Source organism: Pseudorca crassidens, chromosome 6 (genome assembly GCF_039906515.1).
Source record: "Pseudorca crassidens isolate mPseCra1 chromosome 6, mPseCra1.hap1, whole genome shotgun sequence".
NCBI classification, from domain to species: domain Eukaryota; kingdom Metazoa; phylum Chordata; class Mammalia; order Artiodactyla; family Delphinidae; genus Pseudorca; species Pseudorca crassidens.
The window spans coordinates 54947689-54966479 of record NC_090301.1 but is presented as its reverse complement, the minus strand read 5'-3'; the positions used below and the strand labels follow the sequence as shown (position 1 = coordinate 54966479).

The window sequence follows — 18791 nt, the reverse complement described above, 5'->3', positions numbered from 1 at the left end:
ATACCAGGCTCAAATTAATATTCAAATATAGGAAACATTACTTTTAGTTCCAAATGCACTGACTAAGGAACTTAAAGATGGAATTTCTGCAAAGAGAACACCAAACAATGGACAAATTAATATTTCTCTTGTAATAATAATTATTATAGATATCTTATTATATATGTCTCCTTAGGCAAACAGTGGTTTATCAAAGGTGACAGGCATGGAGGAAAAGAAAGGAAAAAAAAGTAGTCTAATGCTCATTTAGTCAAATTTTCCTATTTCAAATATTGAAAAACTGCCTTATTCTTTAGCTTTGTACATTTATACAGAATTTGAGAATTGGAAACACATTCTAATGAATGGCTTCCTTTATCAAGGATGGGAAAAAAATTATCTTTCATAAAGCTGGAATGACAATTTAAAAAAGAACACTTCCACACACAAGCCAGGTATTACGTTCTGCTAGAAAGGAGGAACCAAGATACAGATGTTAAGGTTCAATGTGGTTTTCAGTCAAGAGAAAACATCAACTCTAGGAAACAGAGTCACACAGCTTATAAAGTTTGGTGGACCTTCCCTGTGATGGATTGCCACAGAAGGGCAGCAGCAAGTCCTGTGGCTAAATTTTACAAATGATTAAGCAAGTTTCAGAGTGTTAGTACATTGGGGGAGAAGCAATATAATAAGAGGTGATTAAATCCCACATGCTTCCTAGTGGATTCAGGAGGATGGAAAATATTTCTTTTCTGCCTACAAAAGGAAAAGGAACAAAAGAAAAAAAAATACCCTGAAGAGGACATTCACCAGCAGGAACTTTAGGTTAACAGAGGCAAAACCTCAAATAATCAATCAGCCTGAGAACTGCTGGCATGGTAACTTCTGTGTCACTGTTGCTAAGAATTCCTGGTGGATACTAGGCTAAGAGAAATACCAAAGAAATAATATTTATCATTGTTCTCAGTTTAATAAAAGCCTGGATATTGTATACCAAGTGTTTAAATACCAATTTCCCTGTCACTTGTTCTACTTAGAATGTACAATACTTCAGGGGCAAGGTCTTTTTCACATTGCAAGGCATTCACCTATAGGAACTAAATTACAACCATGGGCCACATGGGTTAACAGTTTGAAATGTAATTAAAATTTGTGTGTTTTAAAAGAAAGACAAATATTCCATGTACCCAATTTTAAAATTTAAAAGAGAGATACTAATCATGGGCCACATGGACGTAAAAAAGAAACTCAATTGTTTTCTGAGGTAGGTCTACGAGATTTTAAACTTTGATTTGGAAATTATAACTAAAACTTATTTTCATGTTATATCTGCTTTATGTTCAAGTCAGTAATATCACAGAAGGCAAGAAGAAGACATGGAAAAGAGAAGAAAGAATAAGGAAAAAGAGAGATAGCCAATTCGAAGGATGGCTGGGGGAGAATAGGATAGGGAGGGGGAAAAGAGAGGGAAATTTGGGAGGCACAAAGGGAAGCAGTTACAAAAAAGGAAGACAGGTGCGGAATGTCAGAAAAGAGGAAATGGAAAGCATAAGACAAAGAAATGAGAGAGGAAAGGAAAAAAGAGGAAGACAGAGGAAAAGGAAAGAGCTTGGGGCAAGCCAGTGGTTCAGAAGATTCTGAACTATGTTAGGTAAATGCACTTGTTGACAGTATCCTTCCATTGAACTTTGAAGTGGTAACAATTGGGATAACTGTCTGTGGGAATGTCATTTAACAGTTTAACACAATTGGTCACAGATGACTTTTGAAGAATTACATACTTCTCAAAGGACTGAATCTTTTCTAAGGTAATGATAGATAATGCAAATTAAAATATCTAGAGTCCAAAAAAGAATCTGACAATCTTGGAGGATGCTTCCTGGAAACAAGTACAGACTAGAGAAACATAAATATTAATACTTCTGGTTCTTGGGGGAGAAATGGAAATGGTGGTAGTGGTAGTGCATTGCTTTCATCAAAGGCTTGGTGCTGGGCTCTCTACATGCATGAATTTGGTTTAAATTACCACTCCAGAAATCAGAGAGCTCCCAGTCTGACCTTTTATACTCTCCCTAGCGAATCACCTGCCTTGACTAAAAGACATCACTACTGCCATTTAAATAAACATATGAAAAGTAGACAATATCCTCTTTGTTCCAACGCTGCCATTATTAACTACATAATCACTATTTTCTCAAAGCCCTGGGACTGCTGTCATAGTTGGTATCCTTTTTCTCTTTCACTTATCCTCCCAACTCTGCTAATTCCTCTTTTTTACTGATAATAGATGAAATGCTTGGCTCCTTGTGCCTTCATCTCTCTTAACTTTCAGAGCCTGGACCACTAGAGCCCTGTACCTGACACTTGACCTGGGAACCCAACCCTTCCCTCTGCTTAGGACAATGAAAGGACCCTTGGCCTATAAGTAGCCTAGTTCAGCATTATTAGCTAAACCCCTGGTCTTAATCTGACCTGTAACCTGGTACTAGTACCTAGGCCACTTGCCCTTGTGACCAAATTCTCAATTACATTCCTTTTTCTCATTTATTTACGCAACAAGTATCTGTTGAGTACCCAACTACTACGAGCTAGGCATTGGGCCACACACGGGGTGCTACAAAGCTAAGAAAGTCATAGCATCTACCCTCAAGGAGCTCACAGCTTAATGGAGAGAAAGACAGGTGAGCCAAAATTGAAATTACCAAAAATTGAATAAATAGCAAGCGTCATATGGGCAAAGTGCTACAGAAGTAGGTGGGAAAAAAACTTTCATGGGGAGTTTGCCATCCTCATTGTTTATTCTTAAAGTCAAAGTATAGGTGCCACCCCAAAATGGCTTTATGGATGAGCATCCAGTGTAGTCACAGTGCCCCATGTTGAGAAGCCCCCCTTCCTGTCCCGCCACTTGAAGTTTAAGTTGAATTTGTTTTGTAGGTTAAGTCAGATGGAACATGCTCCAGGGGCTCACACACCATCCAGCTACCTGATGGTTTCTCAGCCTCCCACTCCCTGCCCCAGCCCCATGACCTCTACTTCCTCTATCCAGGGCTGCAACAGGGTCTGGTTGAAGGGTGATGTGATGGGGGCGGGTGCCCACATTCTGATGTTGCTCTCCATTCCCAGTGAGGTCACGGGCATGGATACTGGGAAGGTCAAGAGCCCTGAAATGTCTCAGGGTGAAACAACGTGCTGGCTGTCCCCACCAGGCTGATAGCATCTCGGTACGCTCAGTAAGCAACTCTGCCGTGGCCTCTCACCCAACCATGATCCAGGGACAGAGAGCATGTTCTGGCACAGAGACTGCAATCTGGTGGCTGGCCTGGGGAGACTGACTTCCCTGATCTCTGCCAAGACCCCAATTTTGATTTTTCTCTGGGTCCCACAAATTACGTAGGTAGGTTTGGCCCCACTCCTTGACCTTTTAACCCTCAGACCTTCGAGCTTAGAGGCAACAACCTCCTTAGCAAAATTCCTGCCTGCAGAGTCCTATTCGTGAATCCATTCTCAACAACGTCAAATAAAACAGCAAGAATCTTCTCCCCCTTTTCCAAAGCCCAGCTGATTTTCCCTCTCAAATCTTGTTGTAGGCAATTAATCATGTACATGAATCCCAGCCTGTGAAAACCAGGAGGATCCACTAGAGGAGACGGCTCCCCACTGGAAGGTCCTGCACTTTGAGCTGCATGAATTAGTTAGATGGGATCTGAGGCTGGGAGCCACTTTGGGACAAGGCTACACATTTTCCAGCCTTCCTGCAGTTAGGTATGGCTACCTGCCTGAGTTCTAGAGTCTAGAAAATCAATGAAATGGGAGCAGAAAATGATATGTGCCATTTCCAGACCTGACCCACAAAGTCCTCCTGCTTCATTTGTCCATTTCTTTCTCCCCTCATCTGCTGAAAAGATGTTGATGCTGAGGGCAACCTTGGAAGCCCCATCTTGAAGGAGTGAAGACCTAGGAAGGAAAGAATCCCTTCTTGGAGGAGAGCTACCCATCAATCAGGAAGACTCTGCTGAGCTTAGGAAGAGTGAGAAATAAGCTTCTGTTGTGTTACCACTGTGCGCCACCGAGCTTAGGAGGTGTATCTATTAAAGCAACTACAGTTACTCTATTAATTAATACATATGTGGAAATTTCAGAAAAATAAATAGAAAACACAAAAGAGAAGAGAAAAGTAAGCCCACCACTCTGAGATCACCTCTATTAATGTTTTGGCTTATCACCTTACAGCCTTTCCGCAGGCGCTATTGCAATTACTTTTCACTGAGTCTTCAAAAGGTAACAAACAGAATGTTAAACTTTTCATATATAATTTTATTTAACTCTGAGAACAACCTTTTAAGATAGGAATCAATATTCCCACTTTAGGATTGCAGAAACTAACAACTGGAGAAGTGAAATATGATATAACTTTTAGGTGGTAGAACTGGGAATTGAATCCAGTCTGTCTGATTGTAAACTCAACCCCTTATCTCATGCTTTTGTTGTTACTGTTAAGAAAACTGGGGTGCTATTGTTTTCTAAATATGCTTTGCTCACCTAATAGTTTGTGAGCAATTTCCTCTGATTAAATATTCCATTTTATATGTATCATAGTCTATTTATCCAGCCCTCTAGTTGGATGTTTGGGTTGATATGTTTACACTATTATAAATAAGACTGTGGTAAGTATTCATATAGACAAATCTTTGCACATACCCATAAAAATTTCCTTAGGGCGATCTGGAATTGCTACACCAAAAGTTGTAAATATTCCTAAGGCAGTACATGATTATTGCCAAATTGTTCTACATCAGCGGTTTCTAAAAAGGGGAGGAACTGCCTGCAGAGGACAACTGACAGTGTCTGGAGACATTATTAATTGTCAGGACTGGCAGGCATCTAGTGAGTAGAGGCCAAGGATGCTGTTAAACATCCTTCTATGCACAGATCAGCCCCCCTTTCCCCCAACGAAGAATTATCCAGTCTAAAATGTCAATAGTGCCACTGTTGAGACACTCAAACTGACATAATGGTCCCATCAGTGTATGTTACTCTTGAGATGAAATAAAGGCTGCAATAAGGGCTCTTCTCTTCATTCAAATATAATTTAAAAAGAACCTACTATATGCCCTATATGCCAGATACTGTGGTAGATGCACAGGTAGCAACCAAGGAGGAAGCTCATATCAACAGCCACAAGTAAAGAGAGGAGGTGACTTGGAAGTAAATTTTGGCTTCACTTGCTAGAGAGAAAGCACATCTATTTCATTTTATATGTTCATATCTTTCATATCATTGTCCATTAAATTATTTCCAGATAATTCTGCATTAAATTATACAACCTCGCAAGGTTGCTACAAGAAGCAATTAATATTGTTATATTCCTATTGATACATACATGAATGCTTGATCCTGATTATTTTGAGGCAATCTCTAAAGAACAAACTTGGTTGTTTCCATTTAGAGAAGAGCTAACACCTATCCTTCTCAAACTCTTCCAAAATATAGCAGAGGGAGGAACACTGCCAAACTCATTCCACGAGACCACCATCACTCTGACACCAAAACCAGACAAAGATGTCACAAAAAAAGAAAACTACAGGCCAATATCACTGAGGAACATAGATGCAAAAATCCTCAACAAAATGCTAGCAAACAAAATCCAACACATTAAAAGATCATACACCATGATCAAGTGGGGCTTTTCCCAGGAATGCAAGGATTCTTCAATATATGCAAATCAATCAATGGGATACACCATATTAACAAACTGAAGGAGAAAAACCATAAGATCATCTCAGCAGATGCAGAAAAATCTTTTGACAAAATTCAACACCTATTTATGATAAAAACTCTCCAGAGTGTAGGCATAGAGGGAACCTACCTCAACACAATAAAGGCCCTATATGACAAACCCACAGCCAACATGGTTCTCAATGGTCAAAAACTGAAACCATTTCCTCTAAGACCAGGAACAAGACATGGTTGCCCACTCTCACTGCTATTATTCAACATAGTTTTGGAAGTTTTAGCTACAGCAATCAGAGAAGAAAAAGAAATAAAAGGGATCCAAATTGAAAAAAAAGAAGTAATAAAACTGTCATTGTTTGCAGATGACATGATACTATACATAGAGAATCCTAAAGATGCTACCAGAAAACTACTAGAGCTAATCAATGAATTTGGCAAAGTAGAAGGATATAAAATTAATGCATAGAAATCTCTTGCATTCCTATACTCTAATTATGAAAAATCTGAAAGAGAAATTAAGGAAACACTCCCATTTACCACTGCAACAAAAAAAATAAAATACCTAGGAATAAACCTACCTAAGGAGACAAAAGACCTGTATGCAGGAAACTGTAAGACACTAATGAAAGAAATTAAAGATGATCCAAACAGATGGAGAGATATACCATATTCTTGGATTGGAAAAATCAACATTGTGAAAATGACTCTAATACCCAAAGCAATCTACAGATTCAATGCAATACCTATCAAACTACCAATGGCATTTTTCACAGAAGTAGAACAAAAAATTTCACAATTTGTATGGAAACAAAAAAGACCCTGAATCACCAAAGCAATCTTGAGAAAGAAACATGGAGCTGGAGCGATCAGGCTCCCTGACTTCCAACTATACTACAAAGCTACAGTAATCAAGACAGTATGGTACTGGCACAAAAACAGAAATATAGATCAATGCAACAGGAAAGAAAGCCCAGAGATAAACCCAGGCACGTATGGTCACCTTATCTTTGATAAAGGAGACAAGAATATACAATGGAGAAAAGACAGCCTCTTCAATAAGTGGTGCTGAGAAAACTGGAGAGCTACATGTAAAAGAATGAAATTAGAACACTCCCTAACATCATATACAAGAATAAACTCAAAATGGATTAAAAACCTAAATGTAAGGTCAGACACTATAAAGCTCTTAGAGGAAAACACAGGCAGAACACTTGATGACTTAAATCACAGCAACATCCTTTTTGACCCACCTCCTAGAGAAATGGAAATAAAAACAAAAATAAACAAATGGGACCTAATGAAACTTAAAAGCTTTTGCACAGCAAAGGAAACCATAAACAAGACGAAAAGACAACCCTCAGAATGGGAGAAAATATTTGCAAATGAAGCAACTGACAAAGGATTAATCTCCAAAATTTACAAGCAGCTCATGCAGCTCAAGATCAAAAAAAAACAAACAACCCAATCTAAAAATGGGCCAAAGACCTAAGCAGACATTTCTCCAAAGATGATATACAGATTGCACACAAACACATGAAAGGGTGCTCAACATCCCTAATCATTAGAGAAATTCAAATCTAAACTACAATGAGGTATCACCTCACAGCAGTCTGAATGGCCATCATCAAAAAATCTACAAAATATAAATGCTCGATAGGGTGTGGAGAAAAGGAGCCCTCTTGCACTGTTGGTGGGAATGTAAATTGATACAGCCACTTTGGAGAAGAGTATTAGTTCTAGAAATAGAACTATGATATGACCCAGCAATCCCACTACTGGGCATATACCCTGAGAAAAGCATAATTCAAAAAGAGTCATGTATCACAGTGTTCATTGCAGCACTATTATAGTAGCCAGGACATGGAAGCAACCTAAGTGTCCATTGACAGATGAATGGATAAAGAAGATGTGGCACATATGTACAATGGAATATTACTCAGCCATAAAAAGAAATGAAATTGAGTTATTTGTAGTGAGGTAGATGGACATAGAGTCTGTCATACAGAATGAAGTAAGTCAGAAAGAGAAAAACAAATACCGTATGCTAACACATATAAATGGAATCTAAAAAAAAAAAAAAAAGGTCCTGATAAACCTAGGGGCAGGACAGGAATAAAGATGCAGATGTAGAGAATGGACCTGAGGACACGGGGAGGGGGACGGGTAAGCTGGGACGAAATGAGAGAGCGGTCTTACATTTCTTACTTTACCCTTTTAAATATGCTTTCCAATTATCTCATTAGAATCAAATGATTAGATCCTTACAAAATATCATATGGGCTAGATGTGTCTGAACATATCATCCTTATGTTATAGCTGAAAAAACTAAGGCAGAATTGAGAATAGAGTCCAAGATTCCTGTTTCCAAGTCTAGAACATGTTCTCTTACACTCTGATGTCCTTTACAGTTTAACAAAGTGATTAGTGATCTAAGATTTTAATTCTCAAACAAATGGGCTTAATCAGGCATTGCAGGGAAGAGGTTCCATAAACTAGACCAATGTCATTTCTTCCCTGTAGGTGCCTTTGGCCCTCCTATAGGGTTTCTTCTGAGCAATAGGATGCCAGGAATAAACAAAACTATTTGGAGAGAATAAGACAGTCAAATACCACTACAGCATTTCTGAACTTGTTTTCAATAGATTTCAATCACTATGCTCTATAGACTGATGAAATTTAGTGTTCAGTGAAGGATATTACTACCCGACTTGGGCTTCCTATACTTACATCCTTGGTGAGTAAACTAATATCCCTGGTGACTCTGGATAGTCCCCATTTGTCTCTCCAGATGCACTTTCCACCTTTCACTGCCCTGTTCTGTGCCAGAAGGCTGACTCCTATGACCTACTGCACCAGGGCTCCCTTTGCCCTCTTGGCCTCAAGCAAGGCTGGGTTCAACCAATGAGTGGCGCTGGCAGGAGATAGAGGGTGTGAGGAGAGTAATGTTTCCCCGGCTCTCTCGTCCAGGTCATGGTTTGCCAGTGTCTGAGTTCCTCTCTCCCAGGGCCACAGCTCTGGCTCTCCCACTGCTGTAACTCTCTCAGAACCTCTGAGAGAGAGGCTCTGGTAGTTGCACTCTCCTCTTCAGATCTAGGAGTGGCAGTTAATTTCTACATAGCAAGACTAGCTACACTGTTTACCCTTAAATACCTTATTATTTCTTCTGGGAGGTGGGCTGAGGGGGAGGTGTAGCCAACAGGCAAATTTGATTACTATACGGATCAGAAAGGATAGAGATGCTCTCACTTGGACATGCTCAATGCATATCTAATAATTACATCTTGGAAAGAGTAGGATGTAAAGGCAACCATCTCAGAAGTTACAATTTTTATGAGACTTTTTGGGCGTATATGAAACATAAGATATGTAATCAATAAACCTGAAAATTCAATGTTCCTGAAAGGTTGGTCAATATAATAATAGGACTTCATAAGCCCATTATAAATAAGTATACGGTTGGTCAATATAATCTCCCATATCTGAAAATATTTTCAAAGAAAAAATCCTAACATCTTCAAGGCCTAATGCTGGAAGGGGTTTTACCTTCAGTAAGTTATACTGTATGAATGAAGTAGTCATGAGAAAACTAGAAATTTCAGTTAGCTGGAACAGTCATGCTTCATCCAATACTTTTGCCTAGAAGAAGCTGGCAGTGGGCTGTTGCTAGTTACCATTTGGTCAGCAACAGCCTACTTCCTCTATAATATGGTCTCCACATGAAATGGAGTAAAAGAAAAAAAAAAACAGGAAAACAATGGAAGGGATGAGGAGATGAGGGTCCAGCAATTAACATAAAGATCAATTAATGCAGGGCTTCCCTGGTGGCACGGTGGTTGAGAATCCACCTGCCAATGCAGGGTACGCGGGTTTGAGCCCTGGTCCGGGAAGATCCCACATGCCGTGGAGCAACTAAGCCCGTGCGCTACAACTACTGAAGCCTGCACGTCTAGAGTCCATGCTCCACAACAAGAGAAGCCACCGCAATGAGAAGCCTGCGCACCGCAACAAAGAGTAGTCCCCGCTCACCACAACAAGAGAAAGCCAGCGTGCAACAACAAAGACTCAACGCAGCCAAAAATAAATAAATAAAATCAATAAATTTTTAAAAGAAAGATCAATTAATGCAGAAAAGCAGTTCAGATAATTCACCAGTTATCCGGGCTTTATAAGTTCTATTTTTAAAAATTTATAAAATAACGTCCAAATAATTAAAAGATGTGTTCGTGAAATGAATTTCCTGGTTTAACTGTCTATATTAGCTGAATAATATTAGCTATATTGGCTGAATAGGCTGAAATTTCTGCTTAGAGGTGGTTGAACTGACCACATAAGGAGGTATCCGTGGTAATTTTACTCAATTGAATAGAAAACCTTGCATTAAGCCCTATGGTGCAGTGAAAAATGAGAAGTCATGACCTTGAGTTCATAGTCAAGTAGTCATTTATATACCCAAATACTTATAATATTAAGAAAATAGAAAGGAGTATATTTAAAGCATTACAGAAGTTCACAAGAGGGAGAGATTATATCCAGTTTACGTGGGATGTGGCGAGGATCACCAAGAGTTTCATGAAGATGGGCTTTAAGGGATGAGAGGATTTGTACACCCAATAGTTAATGGTCAGCAGAGGTCACAACAAGAGTGGCCGGGCATGAAGGTTCTGCAATCCGAAGACCTCAACTTGAATCCCAGCTCCCTCACTTACCAGCTGAGTGACTTTGAGCAAATTACTTAACCTCCCAAGCCTTAGTTTCTCCTTCTGTAAAATGGGGGTGGGAATAAGCTACCTATGGGGACTGTTGAGAGGATTAAAAGAGGCAATGCTTGCTGAAGAGCTAATTCCAGGCTCGTAGTTAGTGCTCCATAAATAGAGTTATTGTTAATCAACAGTGGAGCTTCCATTTCCCTTCTATCATGTTTACATTTTTTAAAACTTGATACCCTAAAGAGGTATCTCAAAGGTTCCTCATTTTTTTCACTCAGGTGAAAAAGATCTTTTGAACTAAATTTGCAACAGCCTAAAGCTATGTTTTAGGAAAGAAAACAGAATTTATCATTAGTATGTGAAACCACTGTTCAGCCGCTGAAACAACCAATTAACAAGAAACTCTTGGAATTATAGAAAATACACATTTTTTATGCCAGGAAAACATCTTTACTATTTTAATCCTAAAAATAAATAAATAAACAAATAAATTTAGCCTGAATGCCTGTGAATGATCGGAAACCCAAGTTTCTCCTAAAATATTAGAAATCCAACCCACTCTTTTATGACTAAACTGTTTCTGTGATTCAAATTCCACTTTCCAAAACAATGTGGTTAAATGCAAACTACCCTTAAAATAAGTGACTAAAGTACCAAGTAGTGGACCTCAAGGATCTTGTTGACTTTCCATAAAACAACTCAAAACTATTTCAGAGGAAAGCTTCATATGACCCTTCAACACTATACGAAACATGAAACACTAACTTCTAAATTAAGCCAGACTTGTAAATAAATGGGTGACCCAAACCTCAGGAACCAAAATAAATTGGTCAGATTAGTAAACATTTAGATTATGGGCTGGGAAAAAATTGAGTTAACCTTAAATTACCTCCCCATGATTCTGTAGGAACTGTACTTTTCTATAATCTATCCTCATGTTCAAAGCAGCAAATGCAATTTGTCACTGTGTTTCTTATGATCATGTGTCTGTCAGGAAGAGGGGCTGAAACAGCAAATGTTTCCTGCTTCAAACACAAAATCGATTCAGGTTCTGGACTAGTGAACATGGTTGTGGGCTTGAGGGAATTTTTAAAACACTATGTGCAAAGTTGAAATGAGATTTCATGAAACTCCTTTGTAATTCTAGTGTTGGAGTGGAAGCAACATCTGCCTTTTAAGCAAATCTCAGCAATTCAATCACAGGACTATAGACCCATGTCGGTCATCGCTGGCTTATCAGGGAATAAGCATATTCACCACTGAATCTTCTACATACATGAAATTAATCCCTTCTGAGACCAAACACTTTTAAATATATTTATTTCAATGGAAATCATTCTAAAATAAAATTAAAAATGAAGTTCAGTGAAAATAAGTTATTAAATATCATTACATTAATATTTTATATATAATAGCAGTATAGTACAATGCATTCTTTTTTATATATAAATTTATTTATTTTGGCTGCATTGGGTCTTCGTTGCAGTGTGTGGGCACGGGCTCCAGGCACATGGGCTCAGTAGTTGTGGCTCACGGCCTCCAGAGCACAGGTCCAGCAGTTGTGGCTCACGGGTCTTGTTGCTCTGTGGCATGTGGGATCCTCCCGGACCAGGGATCAAACCCGTGTCCCCTGCATTGGCAGGTGGATTCTTAACCACTGCACCACCAGGGAAGTCCCAGTGCAATGCATTCTTAAATATAACTCCCAGTATAATTTTTTGTTTGGTTTTTCATCTCTTCTTTTCAAAGAGAAGCAATCAGCTCTCCTTTCTTATATCATGAGAAGGCAGAGCAAGATCTGAATGAACAAAGATGGAGAAAGAGGAGTCCTGGCAGAAAGGATGAAAAACACAGAAATAGAAAAGCACTATCCAGCCACTGAAAATGGCACGGAATTTAATTAGAATGGAGCTGAGGCCATGCGAAAGCAGTAGATACTACGCTGGCATAAAATTGAACTTTTCCACCTAAGACTCACTATGACTCAGAATCAGGGCCGGCTTCTTGGGCATGTGACCAGGGCAGTCGCACAGGCGCTCCCTGCTTGAGGTTTAATGCTGTGCTGTGTGAAATTCTCAATAATTTTATCTTTGAACTTGTGCTTTGTAAATGAAGTCCAACAGAACAATAGTGTATGAGTCCAGAGCTTGGAGCCTTGGCTCACACTCAGTCTCCCCTCCCACTGCCTGCCCAGGACTGGTTCTTGGCCATGGATTCCTGCTCCCTGGTACCCTGGGCCCCACCCAGCCCACCCCCTTGTCAGCCCTTTCCTAAGACCAGGAGCCACAAGCAGGTCAAAACTGTTGAGAGTGAGGCCCAACTGATCTGCCATTGCCCTCTGCTCCTGGCTGGGGCCTGGGTGGGAGTGGGGGGAGGGTCAGGCGCATGCCCCATGCCGTCATGAAGAGGAGCAAGGCTGTGGTCATCCCCACCCAGAGCTCGCAGCACTATGGCACATTCAGCAGGCAACTCAGCAAGGGCCTCTCACTCACACCCAATCCAGGTACTGAGAATTTCTCAGCATGGAGGTTAAAATCACTTGGGGGTCACACATCTGCTGTGGGTTGGAGGAGCAGAACCTTGGGAAGGGAAAATTGACTTCTCCACCTCCAGCCAGGCTCCTGCTTAATCATTTTTCACTGAGCTCCACAAATTATGTAGCTGGCTCTACTTAGAATCTCTACTCATCCAAAATAGGAAGAACTATTTTTAACGATGTCTTTACCCTTCTCCATATTTCTCAGGTGTAGAATCTCTGAGTCATCACTGACTTCCCTCCCTCCTTGCCCAAATTCACACCTGCAGGACAACCCCATCTGTCCTCTGCTATCTATTCCTACTGTTCGTGCTTTAGTTCAGTAGTTCATCTGGCTCCACCAGTCCATCATAATAGAGTCCTAATTATTTTCACAGCTTTGAGTCTCCCCTTGTTCAATCCATTTAGCCACTGCCACCAGGTTACCCAAAACCCCACTCTGACCATGCTAAAAGGTTCTCAAGGGCTCCCTGTGGCTTACTGTTAGTGAAGCTCGAATTCTTTAGTCAGGTACTCAAGGTTCTTTCTTCTTTTGCCCCCATCCTATTTTTGCATACCCATTCTATAGCATATGCAATACTTTGGCCAAATTAAACCACTCACTATCCCCTATACATATTTTGGGTTGCTCATTATTGTGTTTCTGCTAAAGCCATTTTGCTGTACCTGGATGCCTTCCCCTACTCCACAGCTATCTCCAACAGTGAAACCTAACGCTCTTCCCAGCTTGACTGACACCTCCTCCATGAAGTCTTCTATAATGATCCAAGTAACAATGTGACTCCATTTTCCTCTGTGACTAATGCCACTTAGTTTGTGTCATTTATTTATCAATTTATCAATAGTACAGCTTGACATTAGTTGTTTGTGAACAGTACAAAACCTTGTACTTGGAAGAACTTGGAAGTACCTAGAAGGCAAGAAGCATGTCCTCTTAGTTTTGTACACCCATAGGGCCCCTACCCGGGGCTTAGGTATAATGGGCACTCAATGTATAGTGTATGTTTGTTGGAAATGATGAATAAATGAATCTGTTGTGCAAATAGATCAGGCTTTCTGAAAGCCTGGCACACCTACATAACCCTTCTGCGTCATCCCCTTTCCTCCTCTCAGCTCACCTAACAAAACATCCTGGCTGCTTTTCAAACCAAAAGCCCATCAAACACCTGTATCATCATTATCAACGCTAACAAAAATATCATCTCACACTTTTTATTAATGTTTAAAGTTCTGTATTCTGAATGCTTAGAATAACCTCAAAGAGAAAACCTGTTACTTGAGTGCTCTTATTTTCAACCTCTTGAGGGCTATTTTTTCATTACTATATTAAAGTGGGTTGTTTAATAACTTATAACAGGGAAAAAAGGTAGATTGCAGTCACTATGATACTGGATACATAGAATAAATTTTTTTTCACTTGCAATTCTTTATTTGTCTCCTAATTTCAAGTCTGATTTTTAGGACTAATTGAGGAAAGTGATGAAAAATAATGAAATAAACTGTGAAGGCTTTTTTGCTGTCAAAACTTTTATTCGACTTTAGTAGTTCATTAGTCTACTCTTGACTTCGGGATGCCATGTTTATTATAATTTTGTAAGTGTTTTCAATGCCTTTCTCTCACCCATATTCTGAACCTCTAAGAGGATCATCAATCTTATTTATCAAATAATTAAATTTTTAAACTCCATGTGATAAGTTCTTCAAAGTTCATCTCCTGAAGAAAAAAAAGCACACTAGTTGATCCTGAGCAAGAAACACCTTAAAAATATAGTAGTTAATAAAGAATCAGGGAGGATGGTTACATTTTTACATGGAAACTTCAAGATGTTTATGTATACTCTCAGAATTACAACAATATTGTGATAAAAGAACATGCATTTGGAAGGTCGTCAATTTTCATTAAGAGAAATCTATAACAGCAGGAAATGGAGAGGAGAAGGGAAAACACTAGAACTTGGGAAGGATGCAACATTAATACAACTCTATAAAAAGTTTTATATTGCATGAGTTCTAAAAGGAACAAAATGTAGAACTTTTGATAGGATAGTATATGGTCAAGTATTATCAATCACATTTAGAGGAATCTTAAGCAGAAGGTGGAAGAGTAGCTATTTCTATATTCCTTGAATGTAAAGTTGGTTCTAAAATATTTAACTTAAGGGTGGAGTATTGCTTAGGGAAAGATAAGGCTGGTCAGGATGTGCTGAGTTCATATCTCAGCCCCAGATAAGGAGAAAAAAAATGGAAAATTAGACAAAGAGAAAGAAAGAGAATACTAGCAAACTAGATATCACCATGGTCATCATAAACTGTTACCATTTCTTGAATAATTAAAGTGTGCCAGGTACTGTTTTGGGGGCTTTAATGCAATATATCTCATTTTATTCTCAAAACAATAATCTTGACCACAGAGGTGTTATTATTCCAATTTTGCATATGAGTAAATTGAGACTCAGAGATCAAGAAATTTTCCCAGGGTCACAGTAATGGTGACTGGTGTACCATAATAAAGAAAAAAAAGTAATTTTATTGAAGAAAAGTAGTGAAGTAAAAATGAAGAAAAACACACCAGGTTAAAAATACAGACATATATGGTAGAAGATAATGGAGAAAGAAAAGAGAAACTTTCTAAGCAGATCAAAATGAAGACAAAGACTGAACCAAGATCTTCAACTCTATAACACACTTCCCCTCCCTGCCTTTTGCCAGTCCTCCCAACAACCTAGTCTTTACAGCCATCATTACTACCCTGGGGGGATAAAAGAAGAACTCTCCATTCCCAAAGTCAGCTCCCAAATATTAAAAGGCAACTTTCCTTTACCCTCTGTCTTCAGAGTAGAGTAGGGCCCTGAAGAAACATCAGCAGCTGAAAACCTGATTTTCTATGCCTGTGGTAACACCTCTAGCCGCAATTCTAGGAAGCAGGAAGACAAGTTAACTGCTGAGGAAGCTGAGAATTATGCTCTTGAAGAAAAGACAGTATATGAACAGTATTAAATAAAAGTTAGGAGCTGACAGAGGGGAATAAGAAACAAAAGCTATAGAAATGGAGAAAATCAGTTGGGGAAGAATAAGAAAAGTAAGGGCAATAAAGAGAAAAGAGTGCAATTCTGGGCTATAACAAGCCATTCTACTAGGAAGGGATTTTTTTTAGCCCAAGTACACAATAAGGATGTGGAAATAATGAGAAAGAGAAGAATTTGTGATTGTTCAACTTTTTAAAGAATCTTCAACATATCAATTATTAAATGCTTTTATTTCTTCCCATGGCTTTCTAGGGTTATACAGAAATAGACACTTATTAAAGATCACTCACTGCTTGCTTGTCCTAAACATATCAAAGTCTTTAGGAAGGATATAGTGAATAATGCATCTAATAAATAAAAAAGTAAATAAAATGGTATTTTGATAGGCATTCCTTAATATTAAAGCGTTATATTGATAGACATCTCACAAAAACATGAAACTTGGTTTCAGTACAAGCTCGTCAATTTTCTACATAATATTGCCAACTTTCAGATGAAATAGAGAAAATTTTACCTTTAGTGTCCTTCCCACCACTTTTGCTATTCTGAGCAACAGCAACAAACTCTAGAGAAACATGCAGCTTTATTAGACAACTGGAAGAAGAGCTCATCAAATGACTACAAAACTTGCATGACCAAGGATAAGAACTTTCCACTATTATGAACACGAAAGAAGTCCCATAGAAAGTGGCATCCAGTTTCATTATGCTCAGTGAATAGATACTGAAGAAATTAGAACAGACTGGCTTTCAGATTCGGGATCTAATAGCAAGTTCAAATCACTGTGAAAATTAAAGGCAGACGACAGCATGTTGGGTTTCCTTTTCCCCCTGAAACTAGCATGTTCACCCTGCTCATTGCCTTTGGAATAGCTAGAAAATTATCCATTTTTTGTTTGTTTCACAAACTAAAAACCTACTTGCTCAGTCCTGTCAAAAGCTGACTGCAGATAATGCTGGATCCAAGCCTAAATAACCCCTCAATTTGTCCAGCCTCTCTCAGCTCAACAACAGAAACAGTTAAAAAATAGATGCTAAAAAGGCATAAATGGGTCAGAGGCCCATTCTTCCCCTGACTTTCCTCCTCTTTTCCTCGTCTTCCGTCTTCCTTACCTTGGAACTCATGATCTCTCCCCAATCTTGAATGAGAATGAAATGCATTACGGTCCCAAAATGACATCAGAGACACCAACATGCCCATTTTCTTCAGACTAACACTGGAATTTTGGAGTAGACATCTTTTTCTAGCACCTAACAAATGTATTCTAAAACCATTCTGTGATATTCTTAAAGACAAGGTATCTTGACAGAGAAACACGAGGTATTATTGGGTACAAAACGTAGCCCCTGTGATATATGAATATTCCACAAGCCACTGTGTGTTAGGAAAAGACCATTAGATCAAAGGTAGTATAGTAACATTCTAACTAGTCTAAACTCAGAAGGAATTTAAATAGCAAAATTCATATTGTAAAGAGTCTACATTAATGTGTTCCTGGATGCCAAAGGGTAACAGAAGGTTTGGTTCCCAGACCAATGGGGCTCTGGAAGGGGACAATGCAAAGTCCTACCTGGTAGGCATCAGGAATGTTGACCGTCTCTCCATGCTCCCCGACATAGCCAATGATGCCTTTGCCCCAGGGGACCTGCACCTCATTTGAGTTTTCTGTGCAGCTGCAGGGCAGCAGTGGGGTTCCTGCGTGCACGTCAAAGAATTTGGAGACCAAGCTCTTCTTGCCAGCAGCTGCCCCTTCCACCAGGAAGAGAGAGCAGCGGTCAGCGTCCACCATGAGACAGACAAAGATGAGGATCTTGTAGCTCAGACTGGTAAGGTCAAGGTCATTGGAGATATCCTTGACCAGTTCCAGGAAGAACTGACGCTCATTATGCTTTTTGAGGTGGCACTTGTAGTCCATGGCGGTAGGGGGGTACTGAGGCACATTCACCCGCGATTCCAGCAGTGCACTGAGAATGTGAGCAGTGGTGGGGGGCAGGGAGCTGGCCTTCCGGAGAAGTGCCCTCCGCCGCACACTGCTCAGGGGCTCCTGGGCCCGGGAGGTCACTTGTTCATCGTAGGTCCTATTCACGTGGATGGCCTTGGAGCGGGCAAAACTCTTCCTTAGCTCTTTCTGAGAAGCTCTCCGCTGCAGGCTCCCATCGTTGCGGCTGCCACTGGCCCAGCTGGGATTCAGGGGAACCCCACCTGAGTCCCCACCACCCGGAGTGTGCTGGCTGCTAGCAGAGACATTTGGTCCGGTGCCATCACCAACGCTGCTGCTACTACCTCTGCCACCGCCGTGAGCCACGCCGCTTGTGCCAGCCACTAAAGCCCCCTGACTTTGACTGTGTCTCTGCAGCCACTTCTCCACCATCTCCTGCTTTCCCTTCCGCATCAAGTAATCTTCAAACAACTCTGGGTGCCTGTCCAGAAAAGTTTCCACCTCCCCAAAGTCCAGGCGGGAGGCTGTCATGGTCCCAGACACAGCTTTCTCTGCCTCTCTACACTTGGACCAAATGTTTCCCTGCCCCAGCCGTCTAGCCGGCCCTGCACATGACACCCCACCGGTATTCCCAGCTCCGGGCCGAGATTCTGCGGAGCAGTGGAATCCTAAGTGGAATCCTGGGAAGCGCCCCTCCGTTCGGGCTCAGCGGCTGGCACGAACCCCACCCCCGGTCCTTCTACTTCTGCGCCGCACAGGTGCCCCCACAGAGCTGCTGCCGCTCGTTCTGAAAACCCCGAGCTACCGCTGCTCTTGCTCTGGCTGCCGCCGCCGCCGCCACCGCTGTCGCTGTAACAGGATGAGTGGACCAC

The 18791-nt window shown here is 40.4% G+C and overlaps 1 protein-coding gene across 1 annotated transcript in view; it reads right to left on the bottom strand.

The window, feature by feature from the left end:
* The window catches only part of PDE11A (phosphodiesterase 11A), a 420155-nt gene extending 401570 nt beyond the window's left edge, over nucleotides 1–18585 (bottom strand). Inside the window, exon 1 of the mRNA XM_067741438.1 lies at nucleotides 17551–18585. Coding sequence (XP_067597539.1) covers nucleotides 17551–18450 — 900 coding nt within the window. The 5' untranslated portion in view covers nucleotides 18451–18585. The remainder of the gene's footprint in view (nucleotides 1–17550) is intronic.
* Nucleotides 18586–18791: the final 206 nt, after the last annotated feature.